The 20,450-nt window shown below is 39.9% G+C and overlaps 1 protein-coding gene across 1 annotated transcript in view; it reads right to left on the bottom strand.

Moving 5' to 3' along the window:
• Positions 1 to 20,450, bottom strand: part of F13A1 (coagulation factor XIII A chain) — a 177,563-nt gene that overhangs the window by 144,734 nt on the left and 12,379 nt on the right. Inside the window, exon 3 of the mRNA XM_019710859.2 lies at positions 17,606 to 17,794. Coding sequence (XP_019566418.2) covers positions 17,606 to 17,794 — 189 coding nt within the window. The remainder of the gene's footprint in view (positions 1 to 17,605; positions 17,795 to 20,450) is intronic.

Here is a 20,450-nt window from a genome sequence, read left to right as displayed (position 1 = left end):
TCCCAGGTGATCTGATTGAACAGCCACCTAACTCAAGGCTGTTACCTTTACCCAGAATGCTGAGGGGTTACAGAGTACTGTAGCAGAAACCTGCACAGCCCCAAAAGAGATCTGAAGAGAGGTTTAGTTCTTGTATGTTGGAGAGCAAAGGGAGCTAGCTGCCTTCTTGCTCAGCCCCTTGGGTTTCTTTGCTCCGGCAGTGAGGAGGTGCAAAGGAGCCCACACTATGCCTCAGATGGCTCACTGAGGACAACTTCCAGCTCTGGGCCTGCACCCGTTTCCTCGGGCTGGGTCTTCTTCCCTCATCTTGAATGCATGTCGTTCTTGACCTCACCTGTACAGGATGAACTCACCATTCACAGTCTGCACTTCCAAAGCCAAATCAGTACTACACCCTACCCAGTCCAGGGCTGCTGGCTCCTGATGTCTTCCCTTGCTGGAATGGACTTTTTGTGCCCTGTTTGGAACCTTATCCCATTGTTAACACCATGTGATTATTCCCTTTCTCCCTCCACCTTCCTCTAGCTTTCTAGTAGCTTCCTTTTGCTTCAGCTTTGATTTGGCAATCATATATCCAAAATGTGCTAAGGACCGTCCAAGCTTATACCTGTTTTTCTAGCATCCCATCTATTTAGCCCTTCCTTTCCTCTCAAAAGTATCCTGGTTTAGAGGATAAATTACTGGGTTACCCTCCTGTGACCCATTGAGCTTCATCCAACCCCGGACTGACTTTGGGAGGAAATGTATTTGAACCTTTTACTGGGTGTGGACAGTTTCCAGATCTGTAAAACAAGTGGGTAGTGCAGAGTGATGGCTATGATTCCTTCCAGCCTTAACATTTCTGATTCTGTGGTTCTGTGAAACACACCACGCTTTAGATTGCTTCACCTTTAACGATGAGCAAACACATGCAGTAAAGCATTTAGAGAGACATGCTTTCTGGAGCAGCCAGTCCTAATGGCCCGCTGGGCAGTTATGCCCAGGCTGCTCTCCTCCTCCTTTAGCTTCCTGCTTCTGCCTTGAATATAAGCTCAACCCCCAGCATTTTCATTCCACCCACTTTCAACTCACGGCACCTTACGTTCCTGCATCTGTCCATGCCCGACTCCCCATGATCTTTATCTTTTCTCTCAAAACTCACTCTGAGAATATCTTGTTTCCTTAGGACACTGCTCCTCTTCAGAATGTCAGCTAGTTATTCTGCAAAACCAATTTGTGCAGATTTATAAATAAGAGCCAGTTGGACAGTATTATCTATGCTCACAGAGCATTTTTATTTTGTTAGGGGAGGTTCAGCTGTTATGTATTCATTCAAAGAAGTAACCACAATGAAAGAAGTCAGCATACTGTAGACTTTCATGTCTAGGCTATAGATCTGGCAGGTGGCAATCCTATGTTTATTAACATATGATTGGTGAACATAATGTGTGAACAAATGAATGAGATTGAAAATCTGTTTTTATTATAACCCATCCGATTCATCCCTTAGAAGCCTTTATTTTTAAATTATATTTGGTTTCACAATTCAAAGTAGGAGAATCTGATTACCTCTAGAGTAGCAGGAAAGCACAGATTATACATATGCCCCATCTCTACTCTCCCACAGGCACATTTGGTGAATAAGTAAAGGGGGTGGATATCATTGAAGTTTATCTTTACTCCCGTGTGCACAGAGACCTACAACATTTATTGGGCCCCTTTTAAACTGTTCTTGAAAACTAATGGTGACTTAATTGCAATTGGTCATGTTAATGAGATTCTGATTTTTGATAAAAGATAGTTTTCCAGGGCTCGTGTTTTAATCTGACACGATGAAATGAATGGATTGTTTAGAAAGAATAATGATTCTTCTGTGTAGAGAAACAAGATACGAAAGTTCATGTTGACATAAGTAGAAAATCTGAGCTCTGAATTCTATTACCCTGAAATGCCAAGAGTCATGAAGCAAAAATAGTTGGAGACTGATTCCATAAGAGGAGTCCATCCCTTACAGACCTGCCAGAGTTTGTCTCCCCTACTGCTGCAAGCTCCTCAAAACTCTGGGACCCTCAAGAGTGATAGGTGCCCAAACCCCAAATACAGCTGAGAAACTTAATTCAGTTAAGGATATCTTTTTCCATGAGAAACACATACGCATCAGCAGGACGATAAGATCTAGGACCTACGAGATGCCTTCCTCCCAGCATGGAAGGCGTACATTTCCTATTCCTCCTGTGATACTCCCAGTTCTTCAAGTTCTATTTCAAGACTTGCCTTGTCCTGAGACCTTGCCCTTCAACTCTGGCATAGGTCCCCCCTGATAGCCTAGAGTAATGCCTACCTGCCTCTGTCATACATTTCTGATAGAGAATTGTATCAGTTTAACTCCTGATTATATACTATATGTTTGTGTTCACTAATTGTTTGTGGAATTCTTCTCACCCCAACTATAGTAAGCCCTTTAAAGAGAGGGATAGTTTCTTAAATCCCCAGTGGCATCTCGTGCCGCATCAGACCCAGCAGTTTTCTGCATCAGAAATTCACTAACCCAGACATGAGATGAGATGTTATAGAGACACCTAAACAGAAAGGGAAAGGAAGCAGACAGGAGAACTTCAGAAGCCACATCAAGACTCCCTGAAGAACTTCCAACAGTGCAGCAAAGGGACCTCCAAACAGCTCAGCTAGGCTTCAGAGGACAGTGCATTTAGAACATCCAATCCTAGCTTCCACAAGGCTGAAGAAACACTTGTGAACAGACTCGAAAATTGTTATACCCACCTCCTGAGGGTAACTCCTGTCTCTCCCTTAACTACTGGATGAATAACAAAACATTCATCCACAGGACAGTGTGTATGTGTGTATAAGAGAGGGAATAAGAGAGAGAGAGAAACCAAGAGACAGAGATGGAGAGTAAGACATTACAAGAAATGATAGGAAAGATGAGAAGGACTGAGATATTGAGAAGAAAGAAAGGCTGAAAAGGGTAGAAAAAGAGAGGTACCACTATTTATAGCTATTTTATGGTCCTCTAATACCTTTCTTGCTCTGACTGCTCTTATAGTAATGTTTTATGGAGTTAATATTTCCTTAAGGAATACTATAAGGATTTAGCTTTCCTATATAGTTGCAATATTCAAAATAAGGCTGGTAATTGGGTCATCTTATTAGCAAGCAACCATCACTAAGGAGTTCCAAGAGCTTTTCAGTTAGTCCCTCATCAATCTTTACAGCACATTCATGGAGTAATGCAAGGGCGCAGATTATAAATAATTAGTACACTTTTATTTTTTCTTCAGTGGGTTTTAATTCCACTTGGACACCATCTCTCTTTTCCCAGATTGGAGACTTGAGAACAAGGTATAACAGTAGGCACATTAGTTTTCATTAAATGCTTTTCATATACTGCAAGAATTTCTTAGAATTTATGTGGAAAAGGCAGGGAATGCCTATGCTGTGTAATCCCTGAGTTCAGATCATGAGTGTCCAGTAGAATACAGTTTCAATTATTTGGGTGCTAATTAGCCAAGGTTATGAATTCTCATCATTGAGAGAGGTCAATGAAAGACACAAGCATGAAGACAGAAACAGAGAGAGGAGCAAGGGAGCAGGCAAACTAGGGGGAGAAAAGGAGAAGGGAGAATGGAGGGAGGTGTCAGGCAGCTGCGTGGGAATTCGCATTGCAATATCCACGCTGCTTTCCCAGGGCTCCACGCAATGCTCTTGATGTTATGAAACACACTGGCAACTCGCTCAGCCTCAGGACATGGAGCTTCACTTAGAAACTCAAGTTCTGCAGGCTGGGATGTTGACGACAGGGCAGGGCCGAGGGCTCCCCGTAGGTCTCTCGCACTAGAATATGTATGGTTATCCCTCTTCCATTGAGACTGAACAGCCTCTATCATTTTAACTAGAATTGTGGGCAAATAATTCTGGACAGAACTTGGCCTGTGGTTGTCAGAGTTCCCATTTGACTAATTATGCTGTCAGCATGGATGTTGTAGACACTGGATATTTTTGTTTGCAGGTTCAGTGATCATCGTCTTTGCTTTGCTCCCAGGAGAGAGAAGACAGAAAGCAATGGGCTCGTGTTTGCTTTTTGCACAACGTTTTCTTATTTAGTACAAGTCTTTCATGAGACCCTCACCCAGAACTGTTGGTACTGACTGCAAGGTCTTTAAGGGCTCACCCTAAAGGGAGGTGGGGTGAGAACCCTCTCTCTCACCACCATCTCCGCAGACCCAGGATAGGGATGGGGCATTACAGAGTGTATATTTAATAATGGAGAAGTTGATCCCATGGAAAGCTGCCTGAAGAATCACCCATATCTAGAATCAGGCTAGGCTGGTGCCTCAGCCAAAATCTCCTTTTAGAAGTAGACAATCAGGGAGATTAGAGCAGAATAAATTAATTAATCCAATAAACAATGTAACTAGAATTAATTTTACTCTTTTGTTGCAAGCCTGGCACTGGACAGTGTGTTGTGTCCTCTTTAAAAGGGGCCAAGATGGACAGGCCACTGGGCTAAATTTCTGATGGTCTGAGGGGAAATTGAGGAGAGGGGTTCTCCCCTCCACTGCACAACCCTGCGTAAATCACTCAGTCCTTGTGTTTTACTAATCCCTTTGATTTCCATATTTTTAATGAAGTTTATTTCTACCCTCCCTGCTTCCTGCCCAGTTTCGTTGTGAGAAGAAAAAGGTGCTTTCATACTCGCGTGTGTTATCTTCTTTCATCCATACAAAGCTATTTGAAGTAAATATTACAATCCTATTTGCAGGTGAGGAAACAGTAACACAGGGAATGAGGCTATCCCATCATTGCTAGAAGTGGTGACAGTAAGCTACTGACTGGGATCTGCTTGACTCCAGCCCCTTACCTTCACCATGCTGCCTCCTGGCCCTTTTATCACATGAGCTGTCATCTGAGAAATAAATCTACGAATGGCAAAGGGCTCGTCACTGTAACACACTGTTATTCCTCAGACCACAGGGCATTACTTTATTACAGGTGAGTCTCATTTGACTATGAAAAGGAAAAAGTAAATTTCACTACCTCTTGTTATAAAAGGACACTTTTATTTGTTTGTGAGTATGTGTGAGTGTGTGTGTGTGTGTGTGTGTGTGTTGTGTATTAAATGATTTATTTCAAGGCATTGGCTTACACAGTTATAGGAGCTGCTGAGGCAAGTCCGAAATCTGTAGGGCAGACCAGCAAGCCGCAAACTCTTGGCCAGGAGCTGATGCTTCTTATAAAAGGACATTTTTAAAAAGAGGAAAAATCATACAGAAAAATGCATTACTCCTTTACCCTGTCTTCTATTGGTAAAATTTCCCCCTAAATCTCTTACTGTTGTCCGTGACAACATTCTCATCCCTCCCATTTATCTTCCATCCTCTGCCACAGTAATCTAAAAAGAAAAAATTAAATCTTTGTAATATTCCACTTAAAATACTTCCTTCTGTAAATGCTCCTAGCTGTTTGTAGAATAACCTCTAAACCTATCTAGGTGTAAGGACCATCAATGTGTTTACAAGTTTTCTTTCTCCACTGAACTTCTCATTTCTTTATTTTTCTGGAATATATACTTTTTCTATTCAACTGGATCAACTCCCACACATCCTTTGAGACCCAGCTCAAATAACGCTTCCTGGGGATTCCTCCAACTAGCCCCCCAATTTATCTCTCCAGGGTGCTTTCCAAGTATTTTGCCTTAGAGGCTGGCATTGAACTCACTCTCTGCTGTTCAGGCTGTCCCTTCCAGACTCTTTGAGGGCAGAGGATAAACATGTATGTCTTTGTCATGCTGGTGTCATGCGGGGTCTCAGATCCTGCTCCCTGCATAAGAACGCAGGATATGGTGAGGCCAAAAAGGAACACCCACAGAGCCATAGATAGGGGAATCATACCACTATAGTCTTGCTGACAGCTGTGTTGGAGACACAAGAAGCAGGAGCCACACAACATGCAACCTACTGTCCACTTCTCTGTCAACCGACCAACCTCACTTGCTAGCTGCAATCCGCCGTGTTAATTGCAACCTGCACTTGCTAGCTCAGCCTCCATCTTCTTGCTAGCCCCCATTTTCTGTTAGCATAGCCACAGCAGTTATCTTAGTGGCCAATGGCTCATTGGTTACAGCTGACGGCCAACTAGCCACAGCTAATGGCCATGCAATCACAGTTGATGGCCATTTACTACCTGAGCAAGTACCTTTCCATGTGAGGGCTAGAACCTGGAAACTGCACTCCTGGCTCTGTCCCCACACTCCACCCCTACAGGGTCTCACCTCACAATCTACACGACAAGTGTCTTCTGCGAGGGGCCCTGTGCAAGGAGCCTGGAGGTGAATGCAATATCCTGGACACAGCCAGGCTCTCTGGACACAGCCTGGGTTTCTCAGGGCACCACCAGTACTTCTGGGTACAGCCAGACTTCCTGGGCTTCTTAGGGTACCACCAGTCTCCCCAAACACAGCCAGTGTTTCTCAGGGCACTGGCACTCTCTCTGGGCCTCTCAGGGTACCGTGCTGGAACAACAGCAGCTCACAGTCAAAGTGCTTACATATTCTCGATGGCAGCCAGTCAAGACACAGAAAGCAAACATACACCGGTTCCACTACATGGTGGTTCGTTTCCAGGGAAACAGTGAAGCGGTCCATCAAATCAGGGCTGGACGGCAATTCCCCATAGTCCACAGTCATTCACAAGGGCTGTGAGCCTCACAATCTGTGCCCCCTCCATAGGGCGAGGGCTCCAAGTCCTCCCCAACCTGGGGGTGAGGGCCTCAGCAAGCACTTCCCAGCCCACAGGACTGCAACGACCTTCGCTTTCTCTGGCCTATGCTGGTTGGGGAACCGTCCATGTCTTCCCACCCCTCCATGGGGTCCAGCTCTCCAGCAGCTGTTCCTCCTGGTCTTCCTGAGACTGAGTGTTCATATGCACAAACTGCTCCACCGCCCTTCAGGGAGCTTTGGCAGGCACCGTACCCTGCTCGCTGCACCATGTGTCATGCCAGGTGTCATGTGGGGTCTCAGTTCCCACTCCCCTCATAAGAATGCAGGATATGGTGAGGCCAAAAAGGAACACCAACAGAGCCATAGATAGGGGAGTCATACCACTATAGTCTCACTGGCAGCTGGGTTGGATAGACAGGAAGCAGGATCCACACGACCTGCAACCTGCTGTCGGCTTCTCTGTCAACCAATCAACCCCATTTGCTAGCTGCAATCCGCCCTGCTAACTGCAATCTGCTCTTGCTAGCTCAGCCACCATCTTCTTGCTAGTCCCCATTTTCTGCTAGTGTAGCCACGGCAGTTATATTAGTGGCCAATGGCTCACTGATTACAGCTGACGGCCATCCAATCACAGTTGATGGCCATTTACTACCTGAGTCAGCACCTTTCCAAGTGAGGGCGAGAGCCTGGAAACTGCACTCCTGGCTCTGTCACCACAGTATTACTACTTTATTCCCAATACAGTGCTTTGCACATGAAAGATGTTCAGTAAGAGTCCAATAAACACATTTAAAAAGAAAGTAAATTGGCTTTATGATAAAACAAGCCAAATAAAATTATAGAAAATAAATATATAAATATAAGACAAGGAAAGTAATTATTTTTGAAGACAAAAGTTACTTAACTGAATGACAAATTGATCATTATTGTAATGTTGGCACAAAGTCTTAAGTGTTAAGAGGAAGAAATGGACATTGTATTAAGTTGCCATAACATGTAGACTACAAATCCACTCAAGTTCCATCATCCATCCTCTTTAATATTCTACAGAATAAAGGTAATTTGAAACTGTAATTAGGCATTTTCTAGATTGAGTTTTGCATTTTACTAAGGGGTATTATAAGATAAAAATATGGTAGAGTAATGCTTGTAGTAAAACAATTTGGGGAAATGTTAGGCTAGAAAAGATTTTTTTTTTTAACTTTGTGCCTTCTCAGAGCTTTTAATATACTAATGTGTACTGGGACTCTCTGAGAAGAGGCATGGAACACAGCATGACCCAAATGTATTTGCCCACAGACATTTTTTTTTAAGGAGCATCTCACATAATAGGTGTTCACAGATGACACACTCTGGGAAACACTGTCCTAGTTTCTTAGATGTCATTATTAGTCATTTCACAGAGGCACTTAAAAATGAACGCACTGATTGTCATGATGTGAAAACACACAGAAGCAAAAATTTAAAGTAACTGCCAAATAAATGTTGCTTCAAAATGATGAAATAGGTAGCCTATTTTCATCAAAACACAGCATAATACAGTAGAAAGAGCATAGGCTAAGAAATATTTCTTTATATCTTACCAGCGGCATGATTTGGGGCAAGAAGTTTCTCAGCAGAGAAAATGTGCTATGTGCCTGAAAATCATGAACGGTGATTTTATCTGGACTTTGAAACAAAAATCCATAGGGACACATAGTCTTAAAGGATGTGAGTCATGGCCTCAAGGATAAGAAATGGTCCTTTGCCATCCTAAGCCCCTGCACCTGCTTACTTCCTACGTCTTTGAGAAACTTGAGGTCATCAGGTATGATGATCAGTTTCTTATCTCCCTACCTGATACATTCACACTCTCCCTTACCTCTCTCCCAACACCTCTTTCAGAAGACAAAGGCTTTTTCTTCCTAGTCAATCCCTCATCCATGCCTCTTCAATCCATGCTTCTACTTCCTCTAGTGTTCCCCTTCCATTACCGAATGTTTTCCCTGAATCTTCAGGATTCTTCCTCTACTGGCTCCTTCCCCTCTGACTATACACATGTTCAAGGAACTCCAATCCTAAAACAAACATTCAAACCAAAACACCCCTCCCTTTCTTTTTAACATCTCCAAAAAGATTAATCCACATTTCTGTGTCCATTTCTTCATCTCATTTAGTTTGGGACCACTAAAATTTCGTTTCCCCTCAAATAGCCAATGTCTCCCTAACTGTTGAGTCCAGTAGAAAGTTCTTGTATCACTTCATCTCCTTATTGTATTTGATAAAACTGATCACACTTTCCTCTTTAAACACCCAGCCCTCTCGGATTCAGTGAGACTGTACTGCCCTGATTTCCCTTTTATTTATCTGATCATGTGGTCTTTGTCTCCTCCAGGCACACTGGCTCCTGAACTGACTCTTTAAAAGTTGTTTTTCCCCAAGACCTGTGTCCATTTCTCAATCAATTTACTTTTTCTGAATGATCTTGCCCACCTATGTGTGTATGATTTCCACATTTCTATATATCCAAGCCAAACCTCTTCCCTAAGCTTCAGACTCATGTGTGGGTATGTTTACCTGGAAGTTCTTCAAGTGCCTCAAATTTCAGCAGGCTCAAAGAGAATCATGTTTATACCTCCACTGTTTCCTTGGTGGAGGTAGTTTGCATTGTGATTAGCAGAGATGCCTGGGTTCCAATTGCATCTTCAACACTTTCTAAGTGTGACCTTGGGTAAGTTCCTTAACCACTTCAATCCTAATATCATCTGAAAAAATGAGTCCAATACCCAGAGGGGTGCTTCAAGAATTAAGTGAGTGCCCAAGTCCAGTGAGTGGGTTTCCATGGGAACCACTGCGATCATCATTTCCCACACTCGGTTTCTTCCTCCCGAATTCCCACACTCTTGATTGCATGTGGAAGTGCTACCTCTATCATCATACTCACACAGCGGGCGACTCTTTCTTCCCCCTCACTCCACACAGACTGCCAATCTCAAGTCGTATAGATTGTGCCTCCTAAATAGATCTCAAGTCCAGCCCCTCCTCTCCATCTCTCTCACTTCTGCCCTAATCCAGGCTCTCATTCTCTCCCCTTTGAGCACCTCCTCTCCAGTCTTGAACCCCATGGCTGAGAATAGTTCAAGTCACTCCCATCCTTAAAACACATCAGTCTGACTCCCTAGACAGTTTCCGAGAAATGCTACTCGAGAAATGACTGAAATAAAAATATTGAAATGTTGAGCATATTTGAATGCTTTGTTGGGTTAATAATGCAGAACATGTGCAATTGATATGGTCCTGTAAATGCTCCAGCACATGATAACTGTACGTATGGACGACATACCTCAATACGTCAGGACTGCACTTTTAGACTCACACGACGGCAAAAACGGAAAAGGACTTCTGGCATGCACCATTGGATGTCTACCAGCATCCATGCTTAGCTTTCCCTGCCCCTTTCCTCTGAAGAGACTGGAAAATGAAATGATTCTTTTACAGATAAGGATAGCCAATAAGTCAGGAATAGCCTGCTGAGAGCTTCTGGGAAAGTTTCTTTTATGATAAGAGAAGCCGGCTTTGCCATCCTTCCCTTCTTTTTTCTGCAACAACCAAATGTATGAAACCTGGAGCTGTGAGTCAAGAGAATCTCTGAGATACTGGCCTTGACAACTTAGGGCTCATGTGATTGTATTCCAGGGAGAAAGAAACCTGCTCATGGACCCTATTGTTACTTCGGAGGGTTCACTGGGTAGGGTAACCATCTACTGTTTTGAGGAGAGCTGGTAAGAAATACAGCTGAGAATCGTTTCCTTAAAATGATGTTCCCTCAACAGAGTACCAAAGAAAAAGGGTGCCCCTGTTAAAGTAACAGCAAATTAGCACCACAAGCTGTTCCTAAGTTTTCACAGCTCCAGTTACAGGTTAGCAAAATCTATAATTAACGCTCTGCTGCATGCCTTTCATGACTTGTCAGGGCTGCAGGTTCAGAGGTGGAAAGAGACAAAAGACCCCACAGACTACCAGGCAAATTTTTCAGCCACACTCACCTTCTCAAGTTCATTAACACCTCCCACGTATCTCACAGAGATAGCTGTGCTCTAATTAGCCAGCAACTAATGACTGCAGTTATCAAAACCCCAAGACCATCTGCAGCACATGCTCCTCTATTCATCTTCTTTAATCAGAAAACCCAGCACATAGTGGGTTTATTATCTAGGACCATCCGAGAGAAGCGATTTATTTACATATTTGAAAAGAGCGAAAGAATCTTGATTTGAAGGCAGAATCACTTATAAATAAATCCCATGACCTAGGTTCTGAAGACAGCAACAAAAGGAAACTTCCACATGCCAGCCCATGTTATATAAAGTCACAGGGAAGGAGAAAGAAATAATAACAAAGAACTAAATGCAAACTGGAAACAATTAAGTGCAAATTTATTTTTTCTGTATTTTTAATGTAATAATAGATTACACGATAGTCATATTCTTTTAAAAGTAGTGCATATATTTAAATCTTTGTTGATAAATCTAGTCTTATTGTAAACACTAAAAATATTTGAAGAGATTCTTTTATGTGTCCTTTATTTTTCACAAAGTATTTTCTTTTCTGCTTTTTTAAAATCACTGTTTTCACATTCTAGGTTTCTCGAAAGTGAGGTCCATCTGCGTAGACAAACCTTTTCACTTAATTTCATTTCCAGTTCACATTCGATACTTGTCTCTTTTCATTACAGCAATTACTTGTAAAATAAAATTTCCATGGATTTATTTAATCCTACTGAAACAAGTACTGCATCTTAAGACAATTATTTCTGAGCCCCAGTAAGTGTCCAGAGCTGTTCTTTTTATTCTTTTTTTCCCCCAGTCTTAGTCTTACTGAAGTGGTGAAGCCTGAGGTAGTTGTGACACCCCCTCAGTGACGTGAGATGCAAGAAAGACACTGATTGGGTTAAGTCCTCCATCATTGGCCCTCTAAGGCCCTTTAGAAATGTGCTTGATTTTTCATACACTAAATAGTAGAATGTGGAGTTTTGTCATTTTCCTTTTCTTGTTTCTACAATGAATTTGGAAATAGAAAGTTCTCAAATGTACAGCAGGTTCTCGAATAACAACGTTTCATTCAACATCATTTTGTTATAACGTTAACTAGAAAAGAAAATCGATTCCTGCCAGGGCCACTGTCTATGCGGAGAATGCACATTCTCCACATGTCTCCATGGATTTTCTCCGGGAACTCCAGTTTCCTCCCACATCCCAGAGATGTGTATGTGAGGTGAATGGACGAGTCTAAATTGTCCCAGTCTGAGTGAGCATGGGTGTATGTATATAAGTGTTCCCTGCGATGGTCCTGTCCAGGGCGGTTCCACCTTGTGCCCTGAGCTGCTAGGATAGGCCCTGGACACCTGCAACCCTGAACTGCAATCAGTAGGTTGGAAAATAATAATCTTTTTTTTTTTTTTTTTTAATTTTTATTAAATTTATTGGGGTGACAATGGCTAGTAAAATTATATAGGTTTCAAGTGTACATTTCTGTAATACATCATCTATATATCGCATTGTGTGTTCAGCACCCAGAGTCAGTTCTCCTTCCATATATTTGACCCCCTTTACCTTCATCTACCACCCCCCTTTCCCTTCCCCTTTGATAACCACTAAACTATTGTCTGTGTCTATGAGTTTTTGTTTCTTTTTTTGTTTGTCTTATTCATTTGTTGCTTTCAGTTTTGTATCCCACATATGAGTGAAGTCATATGGTTCTCGACTTTTTCTGTCTGACTTATTTTGCTTAGCATGATAATCTCAAGATCCATCCGTGTTGTCGCAAATGGCAGTATTTCATCTTTTCTTATGGCCGAGTAACATTCCATTGTGTATATATACACCACATCTTCTTTATCTAATCATCTACGGGACCTTACTTGTTTTTATTCATCTTCTTAAATGTATGTATAATTCACATTTATTTCAATGTTTAATATTGGAAGTGTTTTGGGTCTTTAGAAGTTTGGCGATTTTTTTTTTTTTTTATGACCAGAAATAGGCCATAGGAATGTTTAACTCTTGTTTATATCAATTAGCCTATGGTAAAATTGATTTTGTTATACATCATTTCACTTAAAGAGTCAGTTTCCAAGAACCTATTGATGACATTAAGTGAGGACTTACTGTAATAATGCCTATGTATGCCATATGTATTGGAATATAGCTTAACTCTGAAAGTACACATTATGGGATCCATGAAGCATTTAAAATACATATTGGTTTTTAAAATACGTACATTTTTATCTCAAAGGCAAATTTGCTGACTTCCCCTCCCCTACCTTTTTATTAAAGGATCAAAAATGATACTGTGTTTTTTGTGAAAAAGAGGACTTCAGATGCTCACTGTAGTGGGTATTCCTGTTCAGGAGGAGGCATCAATGGCCCTGATGCTGAGAGTGTTGGTGGCTCAGCAATCCCTGAGTTGCTCTCAGGGGTTTGCCCTCAGCTTAGAGAGCAAAGTACAGTAATTATCCTCTCCCTGGGGTAGCTTGTAGCCAATGTCCAGTCAATGCTAGGGTATAAAGGGCCCACGTCTTTGCCTCAAGACTGGACAAGTACGAAGATCCAATCCAGCTTCAGAACTCAGCAGGGGAATTCACTGAGGCCTTTGCTGATGCCAGTTCAATGCCTCCCTCTGGCCAACACTGGATCCTTCACTCCCGCACAGATGTTCATCCTGAGAGCACTCCACAAAACAATTTTAACACACAAATTACCTTCTCAGGGTTTGTTTCCTGGGAAACCAATCTAAGACACTCAATCTATATTTTTTCTTAAGACTTCCATCATTATAATTATTTTCTGAATGGTCAGCGGGAGAAGATCTCAGACCTCAAGCAAGTCCAATTCAGGGGCAAATATTCCCTATCATGTTTTCATTTCCCTAAATACTTGGCTATAAAGGTAGGGTAGAGATAAAAATTCCTGTGAAGTTGGAGCAAAGCTGTGCACAGAGATTCAAGTGTGTATTTGTTGAGATGCATGGAGTGATCCATTATAAATGTGTCAAGGGCACGTCACTCAAATCTAGCCCAAATTGCACATGAATGTGCATGTGTACACATGGGCACACACACAAGAAAGAGAGATAAACTTTCATCAGCTTTTAAAATATTGTTAAAAATATTATCTGTGGATTCCTTTTTCAACTGAAGTACCCATTGTTAAAAGTATTAACAATAATAGTCTCTTCCCTAAATGTAATTAAATTGTGGATATTTAATTTTCCCTAACACATGAACGGCAATTTAGTTTTCCTTTCTTTTACTCCATAACTGGGATGATAAAAAATTCTGTGTAGAACCCAAGCATCACATTGATGCTGTTTGTTCTTTTCTTTTCTCCTTTCCCATTTCTAGTCTGTCTTCAACCAATTTCCCCACACTTATATACAAAGTTGTACTGTAAAAGCAAGTAAGCACAAACCATGTTATTCAAGTAGTAAGGGGGTCACAGATTTTTTCTAAGAGAGTATTTTTAGCTTTAATTTTATTACTTTTAATTTCTTTATATATACTACCACAGAGATCAATAATTTTACATAAATGCTTTCATATAATAATATCATGCTTGCTTTTTTTTCTCCCTTTCTTGCTTGATTCTCCTCCCGGTTACTTTTCCTATTTTGGCTACACTGTCACCAAGGAACCCACATCAACACCTATGTATGTGCTTCATATTCCTGTCTGAACTCAATACTATACAGATCTATATACGTATGCGACTAGTTATACACACATATACAAGATCTTATGTTCACTCATCTATATTTTATTTTCTTACTCACTACCTTTCTTGAAGTCTGTTGGAATAGGTCTAATTCCTTCTTTTTTTTAAAAAAGATAACAATGCGTTATGTGAATATATCACAATATTTTTAACCATTTCACTATCGAGACACATTTATTTTTAGTTTTTTTTTGTGACTGTAAGCATTGCTGCAGTAAATAATACCCACCTTTATAAACTGGATTTTAAATATCTTGGATATGGATTCCTAGGACTGGAATTGCTGGGTCAAAGGGCATATATCTTTTAAATATTAATAGATATTACAAATTGCTTTCTAAACATGTTATCAAATTGTACCTTTATGTCAGCAATGTATCCCTTTTCTCTACATACATAGATAGTATAGTCTTTTCTAAAATTTTGGTGGTCTATAGATATTACTTTGATTTACTTTCCCACTGTACTAGTGAATTTGAGCACATTTTCATATGATTATAGGTCATTTAGATTTTCTCTTTTGTGAGTTATCTCTTCATATATTTTTCATATTTTTTCTATTGCTTGTCTCTGTACTGCTAATTTGTAAGAGCTTTTTTGCTTTCTATGTTAACCCTTTATCTCTGATGCATATTTTGAATATTTTCCCAGAGCTCTTTTGTCCATTGACTTTATTTGTGGTATTTCTGGTCATATATTTATGTTTTGGCCATTTGGTCATATAGATGGCCATTTGTGGTGTAGTGGTATGTATATACCAAATATATACGTATATATTATATGTAGCATACATAATATTATACGAAATATATATATATATATATATATATATATACACATGTATACTAAAATACCAAAATACTAAATACTAATTGTTTCTGCATCATTTAATTTATTAAAACAACAAACAAACAAACAAACAAAAAACCCCCAGAAAAATCCACATACTTTTCTTATTCCATTAAACAAATAACTATATTAAGTAATCTCATATACTGAGATCTATTTCTGGATGCTCTGTTCTACTAAATAATTTTTATTATATGTTCTTATAGCTGCTTTTGATAGAAAATGCTCCATTATTATTTCTTTGTGTAATTTTCTTGGTTATTGTCAGGTAATTATTCTTTCAAATTAACTCTGTTGTTTTATCCAGTTCAAAAGGGAAAAACAAAACAAACAAAAAAACCTCTTCCGTTGGGATTCACATATTAATGTTGGGAGACCATTTTTAAAAAGATTTTTATTAAAATATAGCTAACATACAATATACTATTAGTTTCAGGGGTACACCATAGCTACTCAACATTCGTATACCTAAAGAAGTGATCACCTTGATAAGTCCAGCAACTATCTGATATCATACCATGCTATCACAATATTATTGACTATATTCCCTATGCTGTACATTACATCTCCATGACTTATTACTTTTATACCTGGAAATTCGGACCTCTTATTCTCCCTCATCTTTTCCCCCTTTTTAAAAATTTTCAATTACAGTTGACATTCAATATTATTTCATACTAATTTCAGGCGTACTGAGACTTCACATCCAAGAATATATTTGCCTTTTCACTGGTTTCTCATGCCTTTTATTAGCATTTTAGACTGTGGGTGGTGAACACACAATGTGAGATATAGATAATGTATTACAGAATTGTACACCTGAAATCTATGTAACTTTACTAACAATTGTCTCCCCAATAAACTTTAATTTAAGGAAAAAAATAAAAATGACTCTCCAGAACAATGGAGAGAGATGGGGGAAAAAAGAAAGATTTTATAGGTGCTTCATATAGGTTGTGTGTCTTATTCTATAAAATTTCTTCCTACGTTTCATAGTTTTAGCTACTTTTATATGTGGAATATTTTTTTCTTGTTTCTATTTTTAAGCCCTTAGTGATAGAGAAGAAAAAGCCTATTAACTTCTCTCTACCCATCTTTAAAATCTTGTTAATACTATGCTTATTTCTTTTAATCTGATATATACTATACTAATCTGATATATACTAATCTGATATCTATATATGCTATGATAACATTAGCAAAGTATGATTTTTACCTCTTATTTTTCAGTGTTTATTGTAGATATTTCTCTTATATTGTTCATTTGCTAAACCTTTAAAACAATGTTTGTTTGTTTGTTTGTTTGTTTGTTTGTTTGTTTAAAGGAATGATGATAGCAGGCATCTTTAATTTCTAATTATAATTAAAATTACTAACTTTTTGTCACTTAGGATACCAAAAATACTTGGTTTGGGATAAACGATTGAGATTTCTTCTGCTTTTCTTTTATTTAAATTGTTTCTAAAAATAGCTGCTGAATTTAATCATGCTCCTTTCAGTGACTATAATTTGACTGCCAGAAGTTTTCCTTTAATTTATTTATATACAGAATTATATAGATAGATTTCCTGATATTGAGCCATCCTTGCATTTTTGTGCATTCGCTTACTTGCTACTCTTGTAAATTCCCGGAGAAAAATGTGTCAAATGTTAATAGCTATTGCTTAATAAGGGGTTCCATGATCAAATTAATTTGAGAAACACTGGACCAAACAAAGTTAAATGGTACTTCCCAGAACCATTAAAGCTAATGTGCATTGTTAACTTGCAAGAGAAAATTAGGGTACAAAGTGTTTAGAGAACTTTATTTGACCATCCATTATCATGGACCATCCCATGGTACATACTACCTTAGAGCAGAATAAACTTTAGGAAATGCTTAAATGGAGATCATATACTAAGATTTGCAAATATATTCAGCATATGAGACCAATTATATCATGAGGGGCAGAAGTGATAAATTAAAAGTCACAACTATAGGATGCTAAAACCATTTGGGAAAAAATAACTAACATTTTGTGTCAATTTACTCACTTTTATTTATACCAGAGTTTTGCCTAAGCAGGCCCAAATTATTGATGTTTGGCATTATACAGACCCATCTTAGAGCATAGGCTGGTCCAGGGGCTGAATGTAATCCCAGCTTTAGCCAACAATTAAAGTATGATTCTGGGAAATAATGCAACTCAATCTGTACCCACCCTCTATTGTGTGACCCACAGTATCATGACTATCATGACATGATGACATGGATGGACTATCATGACTAAGGCTTGCACATGCTACTCACCGATGACATATTCCACCCTGAAGAGATCTCGTCTGGGGTCGTATGGACGATTGAAGTCAATCTGGATGTAGAAAGACTGTCCTCTACGTACAATTAGGTTGTTGCTATCGTACTTGTCAGTGTGGTGATCCACTTTGTTGGAGTCCGATCTCTCTTTGAACAGGTGAACCCCTGTGACATTAAGGTAGTCTATGCACAAAGAAAACAATTGAGAGAAACGATTTAGTAATTAGGTTTAAATGCAAACCCAAAAACAAGATTATTTTTCCTGAAGAGTATTGGATAATACTCTATACAGGGGGCTTGTAGGTTTTGGAGTCAGTCTCTTGTGACATTTTTGTCTTCAAAGAAGATTTTTAAAAAGCTCCCCCCCCCCGCCTGATCTAATTTCTGACCATATGGTGCTCACTTTGAGATGGAGCAGTGTTGATGATGTTTATCGTATAGGTCTTGATACAGAGAAACTAGGACCAAATCCAAGGATTCACAGTCCCAGTCTCATGCAGCTTTTCCTTATGTCAGGTGTTTCCCAAGTGCCTACCGCCTTTCTGTGTTACTAACTAGGGGTAAGCAGGGAATAGCCACTTCAATTTTCTTAACTTTAAAAGGGGAGAAATCAAATCTGACAAAGCCTCAGAGGATGTTTCTATGGACAAAATTGACCATTAATCAAAAACTCTCATCTTATATCAAGAAGGGTCAAATATCCTTCCTTTTGTAATTTTTAAAGTACATCTTGTGCCTCAAAGGCAAGAAAGAGAAGGAATAGATGTGGGGAAAAGATACTAAGATTTCTATGAGCTAGGTATGATAGTTTTCACTTTGTACATGCAGAAACAAGCCTCACATTTCCCTAGTTACTAATCAACCAATCTAAAAGTCAAACCCTGGTCTGAAGCCAAACTGTAAACATTTTTCCTCTAATTTTTGGGAATGGAACTGTAAGTCAGTAATACATTTATCTGAGATGTGATGGCACTGGATAAAGTTTAGATCTTCTCCTGCCTTTTCCCCATTCCTTCTGCAAATGATCACCAAATATGAAGGTAACTCTAACTACCCATCTACCCTGTAGTTTAGACAATCTAGCCTAGAGACAGATTTCTCTGTGCATTTGCAGTTCTAATGGGGCATTGGGCAGTAAAGCCTGTGTGGGGGATGAACTGGCCTTTTGCCTTCCCTCCCTTTCCTGCACGCTGCTGGCTGCATGGCTTACCCTCACATCTGTGAACACAGTGTGCACAGCTGCTGAGTTTGTGCTGGAGCCTCACTCTGCAAGACTCCGGTGACTTCCTTTGCTTTCACATAGGAATCCTGTGTAGGGTACCTGGTTCCTTCCAGCTTCATTTTTTTCTCATTGGGAAAACCAAGATGTTGGGTTTATAAAAATAGTCTCCAGCTCTAAAGTCTGGGAGTCCCTGAACCACTCTTAATTAATTCAAAGTTCAAGTCATCCAAAATTTGAATATCAGGTCTCATAATTACTTAGGTAAGAGACATTGCCTCTCAAAAGCTGAATTTTCTAAACTTTAAAATGAGGATACTCATACCTTGAGAATTTCTATGAAGATTCAATGACATGATGATGCAATGTGTCTGGCACTATGCCTGCTACATAGTGGGGCCATAGGCTTACTTGTGGCTCACTGAATATGAACTCTGATGGAGCCAATTTATATTTTACACGGTGTAGTGCTCAATGGGTTATTCTGACTGCAACACTACAGCAAACAGAAAGTGCAAGACACAGTTTTATTTTTGCCTCATTTCAGAACCCTGCCATAGTACATGGTCCCCTGAAGGGCACTTTCCTTCCATTACGCTGTGGGCTAAAGATGTTTAATTCTCTAGATCTCTCTCCTCTAAGCTGCATTTCCCCTAAGTTCTCTGGCCTTATTAAGGCCACAATCCCCAGTGTTAAACCAGCTTCAGAAAGAGCTAGAGAGGAGGGGGTCAAGATGGTGGAGTAGGAAATTCCTGAGCTCACCTATTCCCACAGACATACTAAAACTACAACTACCTTTAGAGCAACTATTTCTGAGAATGGCCAGGAGACTAGCAGAACAGATTTTTCTACATCTAAGGAACAGAGAAAAAGCCACATTGAGAATGGTAGCAAGGTCCAATCAGGACCCACATACCCTGTGTGGTGTCCCACAAGTGGGAGAGATTTCATGGCCATGGAGGTTCCCCCACCCCCACCACAGGAGAGATGCATCTGAGCCCCACATTGAGTTCCCCAGTGCAGGGGAAGCTGTACAGGAAGAGGAGCCCACATAACATCTGGCTATGAAAAGCAGTGGGGCTTATGTCTAGGAGAGCTGACGGGATTTAGGAAACCAAGACTCTATTCTTAAATAGCTTGAGCACAAAGTCGCTTCCTTGGAGTTCTAGCACTGAGGCAGTGTTCTGAAAAGCTCCTAGGTCATACTGAAGGAGGTACATTGAATAATTTTAGGGTGCGTGTTGCAGGAGGAGGAATCTATTGAAACTTTCTCTGGGGACAAAAACACTGGCAAATGCCTTTTTTCTTTTTTTTCACTCCTATCTGATCTGGAGCTGGCCAGCACGGTTTCTAACACTTGCCGTTAACCTTGCCAATACTGTTCATCCTGCCGTGGTGTTCCCCTGAGGTCCCACCCTGCCCGATCTGCCCACTCCACCAAAAGCAAAAATAAACCAATGGGACTACATCAAACTAAAAAGCTTTTGCACAGCAAAGGAAACAATAACAAAATGAAAAGGCAATGTAATGAATGGAAGAAGATATATGTAACTGATATATCTAATAAGGGTTAATATCCAAAATATATAAAGAACATACAACTCAACTTCAAAAAAACAT

This window comes from Rhinolophus sinicus, linkage group LG06 (assembly GCF_036562045.2).
Source record: "Rhinolophus sinicus isolate RSC01 linkage group LG06, ASM3656204v1, whole genome shotgun sequence".
Lineage (NCBI taxonomy): Eukaryota > Metazoa > Chordata > Mammalia > Chiroptera > Rhinolophidae > Rhinolophus > Rhinolophus sinicus.
Note: the sequence above shows the minus strand (reverse complement) of the source record. Positions and strands in the feature narration are given on the sequence as shown.